The following is an 8,036-nucleotide window of genomic DNA, read 5'->3' as shown; positions in this document are numbered from 1 at the left end:
CCACACAACGGTTACAATGCAGATACCAACTCAATTTGGCTTGTGATTATGTTCAGAAGAAAGTTTTTTTCTCAAAGGACTAAAACTATGGGTTTAATTTTAGTTCTATGACAGAGTCGCTGCTCTTACAGCCAGCATGGAGAGCATGATCTTCTGAAGGATAAACATCTTATTCAATGTGCCTTTTGTGAAAATAAATAAATAAATAAAATGCATACAAAAAATACTACAATTAAAATGATCCTTAGTGGAGCTCAACCTTTAACGGGGTGGATAGAGGTGTCCAAAAACGTTTGTCCTTCAGTCTTCTAATAAAGATAATTATAACATTACGTGTGTGTTTTGTTGATTGCGATGTTCTGTCATCACAGAGCTCCATCTATAGTTCACCACTGAGTCCATGTTGCTGTTCTTCTCTTGCCTGTAGGCTGCACTGTGGAGACCAGGCTGTCCTCTGGATTTACACTCACTTTAAAACTAAGCTGACACCTAACAGGAGGCATCCAATTCTAATAGAGGGAGGTCTGTGTCCTCTAGCACTTTGAGCTCCTCTAATCTCTTATTCATGCTTTCAAGGTTAGAGCCTGATGAGTTGGAGAACAGGGGTGAAGTGGGGGTGGGAAGAAAGCACTGGTGGATGAGAGATGGTAGGAGTTAGAAGGAAAGAAGATGGGGGGCCAAAAACCTTGACTCCCTCTCATCTTTCAATGAACCTATCACTGGATCATGCGGAGGAGAAGAAAGGCCCCCGAGTCCTGGAGCTCCACACAGACCAGGATCAAAGGGAATCTCCATCTGATCCAAATGTCATTTGAATGTTTTATGTTAGTCGGGGCATTGAGGTGAGGCTTGAATAAGACGTGGTTCAGGAGAGTCCTGATCAGAAGTGGTCCATTAATTGGGAGCCTTTTTCTCTGAGTCCATAAATTGCATATAAACATAATTTACATTTCTGAGCAAATATACAATATTACCTTGTGTTGTATGATCATATTTCAAAGTTTTGTTCATTTGCATTTTGTCTTTACATCAGTGACTGCAAAGGCCACACTATCACATTTCCACAGTAAAAGCTATAACAAACACACAGCTGTTGAATAATGGAGCCATGAGATGATGCATACAGCGTCCGCCCCCACACGCTTCTTTTTTTTTTCTTCACACATACCTTGTGTAACTGACATACCAAACAGGAAGAAGACTAATTAATTTGTGTCACTGAAAGGTTAAGTACAATGTACTGTATCTCTCACTTTGTTCCTTTCAATTCATCAGCTTTTAGCCTATTTTTATATGTTCACACTTACATCCCTCCAAGACGCACATTGTGGATAAACCTGCGTCCGGCACTGGAAATGCACTGATTCAAACATGAATTTCACTAATGCACAGAAACCTTTACAAAAACACAGGTTCTTACAGCTCTGACAAAGCCCTTCAAACATGCAGGAAGGCTATTGTATTCAAAATCATTGTTTCCTCAGAGGACAGAGAACAGGATGAGTGTATTTACAGTTTATTATGGGAATCCAGGGACTTGGATGAAATGTAAATGCACACGCATGCATGCATACAAACTTGATTTTGTCATGGTGTGCTGTTTCAGAACTTGACTTCGTTTGACACACTAACATTGTGGATACACTGACAAGCAAAGCATAACATGAATAACTAAGTACGCCTGAAAGGAATCACTGCACAGCCTATCTAAGCTTAAAGTCCAGATTTGAGACACAGCTTGTGTTTCTGTATAAGCTCTGATAAATGCTAGTTATCAGTGAATAGAGCCTATAAAGGGTTAACTTGTTCCAGCCAGAAGGGGAATGGGAGGAGACTATGAAGTCACTCCCGAAAGAGAAACTGAAAGAAAAAAAGAGACTCGCGTTTGAAACTTTTCTTCACATCTCTGCACGTTTTAGTGAATCCTTCAGAACAGGTACAGAGGCATGCTTCTTTTTTTTTTTTTTTTTAAGTTTGCAGTTTGTCTCGTCTTTTGTGTAAACTAGTTTGTTTCTGTAATTTCAAACACAGCAATAAGACTATAGTGACTTTATGCTGCTCTAATGCTTTCGTTTTCTGTCCTATATTCTAGACATGGCCTGTGCCGCAAGTCTAATGACTGAGGAGAACTTTCTTTGTTCTATCTGTCTGAGCGTGTTCACTAAACCTGTGTCCATTCCCTGTGGGCACAACTTCTGTCTTCAGTGTATCACAGACTACTGGGAAACTTGTGATATTTTATTCCAATGTCCGCTGTGCAATGAGAAATATTACAACAAACCAATGCTTCGGGTTAACAGTTTCATTGCTGAGATGGCGGGAAAGTTCAAGAACTCTGTTCAGAAAAAGGCTTGTGGTGACTCTGTACAAGCACAAAATGGAAACGTGCTCTGCGATCTCTGCACAGGGGCAGATAAGCTCCCAGCCCTCATGTCCTGCTTGGTGTGTCTTATGTCGTACTGTCAAACACATCTGGAACGTCATTTGAGCGTTTTAGCCTTGAAGAAACACAAGCTGATCCACCCAGTGGCAAACCTGGAGAGCAGGATATGCAAGAATCATGGTGAACCACTGGAGCTGTTCTGCAAGGAGGAGCTAATGTTTCTGTGTGAATCCTGTAAAGACAGTGACCACAAAACTCATAAGACAGTGACTCTAGAGGAGGAGGCTCAAATGAGGAAAACCCAGCTGGGATTAGAAAGGAAAGACACGGATCAGCTGATCCAGGTGCGTCAGCAGAAAATCCTCGAGATTCAACACTCGCTGGTGGCAAACAGAAACACTGCAGAGAAGTCACTGTTATGCAGCAGGCGTGTGATGACTGCTATGGTGGACTACATAAGGAGAAGCCAAGCTGAGCTGACTGAGATAATTGAGACGAGGCAGAAAAAAAATGAAACAGAAGCAGAAGGCCTCATTAATGAACTGGAGGAAGAAATTATGCAAATAAAGGAGAAAAATCAGCAGCTTAATGACATTTCACTAACCGATGACCCCTTCACATTCCTTGAGACTGTCCTTTCTCTCACCATTATTACGCCCGTAGTGAAGGACTGGTCTGCTGTGAATCCTATCGGTGACCAGTTTTTCACTGAGGTGCCCCTGGTCCAGCTGTGGTCAAAGGTCAAAAGAGAAATAAGCATGCTTTGTGATCCCAACTTGAAACAGATGCAGAGGCACGCTGTTGATGTGACCCTGGATCCTGACACAGCAAATGCTACTCTCAATGTTTCTGAAGACGGAAAGCAAGTAACACATGTAAACCAAAAGAAGAACGTGCCGAACAAACCAGCGAGGTTCGATCACGTCCTTAATGTGTTGGCCAAGGAAGGCTTCTCCTCAGGAAAATGGTACTATGAGGTGCAGGTAAAAGACAAAACACAGTGGGATTTAGGAGTTGCACTCCAGTCCATCAACAGGAAGGGAGATATAAGGCTGAGCCCGAACAACGGATACTGGACTATTTGGCTGAGAAAAGGAAACGAGCTCACAGCCAACGCAGGCCCTGCCGTTAACCTCGAAAGGAGCGAGATGCCTCAAAAGGTCGGGGTGTTTGTGGATTATGAGGAGGGTCAGGTGTCGTTTTATGATGTGGATGCTAGAGCCAATATCTACTCTTTCACTGGATGTAACTTCACTGAGAAGCTCTTTCCGTTCTTCAGCCCCTGTGCTAATGACGAGGGTAAAAACTCAGCCCCCTTGATCATCACTCCTGTCAAATACAACAGCTTGTGAAACACATGTGGTGAAGGAGCTGCTGAGGATTCCCATGCAGCCACCAGGACATCCACACACACCTCTGTGGGATTATGATATAGCTATATATTTCTGTGGTTTGAAAAAGAGATTTGTATGAGCTGGCCATTAATTTTAATGCTTGCTACAAAGCTGCTTTCGCCTGCCAATGTGGCCATAGCAATGCCAGAGCTGCTGTATAGCAGTCACAAATATTCTAGGCATTTGTTTTGTGTTGTTTGGACTTTTGCGAGACGAAGACTGTTCACTTAAGACATGATGGATGGGCTCGCTTCTTATGGTGGGATTAAACAACTATTACTGTTTTCAGAAAAGACTCGCTTAATCAGCACTCAGGTGCAATGACTAAATAATAGCATCCGGAATCTATTAAAATAAATTGAAGGGCTCTTATTCCTCTAATGTAGCTGCAGATAAGAATTGTTTTCTCCACAAATTTAATGTTATTTAGTTAAAAGGGAAATTGCTGAATGGATCTGTCACAAAATTGGAGCCTGACTGGCACCTAATGCAATGTCCTCTAATTAAAAATTAGACAAACTTGCAAGGTGCAGGCTTTCAGAGTTCAAATGCAGCAAATCCGTTTGAGAGAATTAAGCAGCCATTTATGAGTGCAGTCAATTAGGGTCTCATTGTTTTCCTTTTTCTTTGTTTAGCGTTATACGTCTTTTTTGTTATGTTGTTAATCTGCTCCATCTTCTGTATTGGCTTGTATGATTTCATTTACACATTAAATAGTTGAATAGATAAAGAAGACAGATGGATAGAGCTGGTAAAAATGCTCCTGAATTGCTAAGATGCCAGAGCTGTGACGCTGGCCAAGACACCATGATGAGCTTCTGGAGGAAACCCTTGTAAGGTGAATATCAATTAATCACTGTTGATTAAAAAACATATGTTACTTTACCTTTATGTTTTACATATTCAGTATTGTTTACATGAAATTTCTCTCACATATGTAAGTGTTTAGGTCCTAAAACTATGTTAGAAAGTTGATCTGCAGCCTTTTTTCTTCGTTATATTTGATTTTCCGACTATTGGTTGAATGAAAAAAGCAATTATTAAAGATGTCACTCAGACACAGAAATAATTTTCTTTTTTCTGACTTTGTGTTGTTCTTTGAATGCATGAATGTTTGTACTGTAGAAAGACAGAAAGACAAAATTGAGGTGAAAAATAAATAGAGATGCAATAAAGTTGCACACAGTTCTATGTGGATTTGTCGTGATTTCTTCATCTGAACCCACCCTCGATAAACATTCAAAGCAAACTGAGAAATCCTGCCAACAGACAGTGAAGATGCCGAACGCTGAATTACTTCAATATGCAATTAAAGCGCATCTGTCACTTTGCAAAATATAAACACAAATTAGAGACTCTCCTGACAGCCTGAGATTCCCACAACATACACTTAGCAATTTTGTAGCCACCACTTGCAAAAATAATCTATCAAGAGTCTCCCCCAGTGTGATTTAAAAAGCAAAACTAATGTCAGCTTTGCCTGTCACAACCAGGGGAATGAGCTTTTAATGATGTGACATAGACACTTACATGCTATGACTTAAATGGCAGCATGTTATTTCCAAAACAGGAAAGCAAATATGGTGTTGCATGAATACAAATTTGGAATTAATGTCAGCTTGGTTTTTCAGCTAATGGTCAATATTTAAAATTTTTCTAAAGAAAAAGGGGCTTTACAAACAAAGTAAAACAACAAGTAATGACTAAAAAAAATTTAAACATGCATTCAAAAAGAAACTTCACTAAAAATATCAACAGTACTCGTTGTGCGACAGAACAGTTTCTCTCTCTGGTAACTACTTTATAGTGGATTCATCTATAACAATGGGTCATATTTTACAAACTGGTGACATGTTTTGTATAGAAAACCTGGAACTTTAAGATATCTGTGAAATAAAAGATGAGTGGAACACTGGGATACTCAAGTAAAGTGCCACATAATTGTACTTGGCTTTGCACAAATGAACTGAGCTACATTCCAGAGCTATTTCTGGCCAGAGAGGTCATCAGCAAAATCTGGTGCAAGAAACTGGCCCTGGCATTTTATGGTCTCATCCATTTTGGCTCTTAAACTTTTTTTTCCCCACAAGAAAAAAGCCAGTGGACTGATCTGTTTGTGGGGTAGTCAAAAAAGAAAATAGTTGTATTGGCCCAGAAGGCACACTGGAAAGTGTCCAGTCTGCAGCATGGCCAGTCCAGCCCTGGGTTTGGTACTCACTTCTATCAGATAATTAATAAATCTGTAGGAATAGAAGTTAGTCAACTAATATCATTTTAAAATTGTATCTACATGTCTGAATGCTCTAAAATTGTTAGAAAAGCTCATAAAACACAAAAACAGCCTCAGTCACCTGTCTTCTATTACATAGACTGATCAGCCACAGCAATCAAACCACAGACAAGTCGAGAGAATAATATTGCTCATGTTGCTACATCACAATGTTCTCCTGGGGAACCTTGGGTCTTGGCATTCAGACAGCAGCAGGACAGTGTGTCCTGTCACACTGCAAAAACTGCTCAGGAACAGCTCAAGGAATATGAATAAGAGCTGAAGGTAAATACTGAACAGTAGAGAGAGAGACTCGTACAAGAGAGCCTGACTCTTACAATGGTTAATGTACTTTAGACTGCATTATGGCTGCAATATGTGTTTTTTAATATATTTCATTTTTCACAAGGCATGACACATCGTAACTTTTTTCCAACCCATTCAATGCTGAAAAGCAAGCCTCATAAAGATATTGTGGTTTTTGTATAGCAGCCCTACTGCATTTATAACATGCTCCAGTTTATTAATGTCATGGAAACGGGCTAAACACAAAAGGTGCTTGACACTGTTTTCAACTAGTCTTCGGTGAGGTTTCTCTAAAATTAAAAGCATCATCCCAGAGAGCGCGCTGTAGTCCTGCCAGTGCAATACGACAGATGTTGCTTTGTCAAGCTAACTGAGAAAACATATTTACCTGCAATTGATTTAGTCAATGAGTAAAGTCAAGGTTTTTAAACACAGCAACAGCTTTTCAACTGCTCATTCTGTTCCCTTGCTTTTGTTTAGCCACAACACAAGTACAGAGAGAAGGCCATCCTGGATGACTGTGAAATGCTGATACCAACAGGAAAAAGGACAATTCAAGCAGTTTGTATGAGGCCCGGGGCAGTCTTTGTTATTCATTATTTGAAAAGAGACGTTGGTGACGAGAAGAGTGAATAATGAAAAGCTACATGTCTGTGGTCTTTTCATTAATTACTTTACAGCTAATAAATACTGTAGTTGGCTTTATTAGTACCCCTGGCAACTACAATAATAGACAGTATTTTCACAACTGGGTCTCCATAGAGCTGCATAGAACCTTTACTACTATTGTAGAATTGAATACTTGCAGGTCTGTTCATCAAGAACTATTGGGTTGGAGTGTCTGGGATTGAAGAGAGGCCCTGACGTATGCACAGAGGCAATAATGTAATTGGGAGATGGAGCTGATATGTCATGATATGTTGCCTGGTACATTTCTAGACATGCTCTAGAGACGCTTGGTCAGTCAGTTTGCTCCTTTGGTCCAAAGTGAAATATCTCAACAAACTACTTCATGCATTGCCATGCAATTTGATTCAGATATCCATGTGTTGACCCCATCTCTTTTCCTCTCATGACTGATAGTTTAGCAAAGATCTGAGCCTTGTACATCTGCAGTCTCAGTATACCCGCCTTCCTCTTTAGTGCATCCATACACTGTCACAGATTTGGAGAAATAGTTGCACTTTCAGTGGCTGTTGAGCTAATTAGAAATGAAGCTGTAAAGCATTTAACTATATTTCACATTCAAGGAAATTTGCAGAGACATTAAAGTACACACACAAACAGAAAAAGAGTGATCGATAGAAAGACAGACAGGTGTGTGTATTTACATGTACATAGAATTTTAGAAAATGCTAATAATGACTTATAGTCTTCCTAAATGTTCACGTACACAATAGATTTACTTTTCCTTCCGTGTAACAATAATTCTGAGGCCTCTCAGGTCTGAGCAGGTTGATAAACTAGTTTAACAGTCGTTCTGACGTTTGCCTCACCGTCTTGAAGTTCGTTAGATTATAAATACACCCAGAGTACACTGGTCTAGGTCATTATATTGCCTTAATGAATGACAGTGTATGAAAAATAGTACAGTACAGTTGTGTACGTGTGTGTGCTTGTGTCTGTGCTTCTGCCGGGGCACATGCCATTTGTCCAACAGTATGTGTATCTAATGAAGTGCCAA

General features: G+C 40.0%; 1 protein-coding gene across 1 annotated transcript; it reads left to right on the top strand.

Moving 5' to 3' along the window:
- The first annotated feature begins 1,868 nt into the window (after positions 1–1,868).
- LOC103367083 (E3 ubiquitin-protein ligase TRIM68-like) lies at positions 1,869–4,968 on the top strand. Its single transcript, XM_008295003.1, has 2 exons — positions 1,869–1,936; positions 2,093–4,968. Exon 2 carries the CDS (start codon positions 2,095–2,097, stop codon positions 3,733–3,735), a length of 1,641 nt encoding a protein of 546 aa, XP_008293225.1. The 5' UTR covers positions 1,869–1,936; positions 2,093–2,094; the 3' UTR covers positions 3,736–4,968.
- The last annotated feature ends 3,068 nt before the right edge of the window (positions 4,969–8,036 follow it).

This window comes from Stegastes partitus, unplaced genomic scaffold (assembly GCF_000690725.1).
Source record: "Stegastes partitus isolate 25-593 unplaced genomic scaffold, Stegastes_partitus-1.0.2 Scaffold22, whole genome shotgun sequence".
Classification (NCBI taxonomy): domain Eukaryota; kingdom Metazoa; phylum Chordata; class Actinopteri; family Pomacentridae; genus Stegastes; species Stegastes partitus.
The sequence above is the reverse complement of the archived record's forward strand: the minus strand, read 5'-3'. Positions and strand labels throughout refer to the sequence as shown.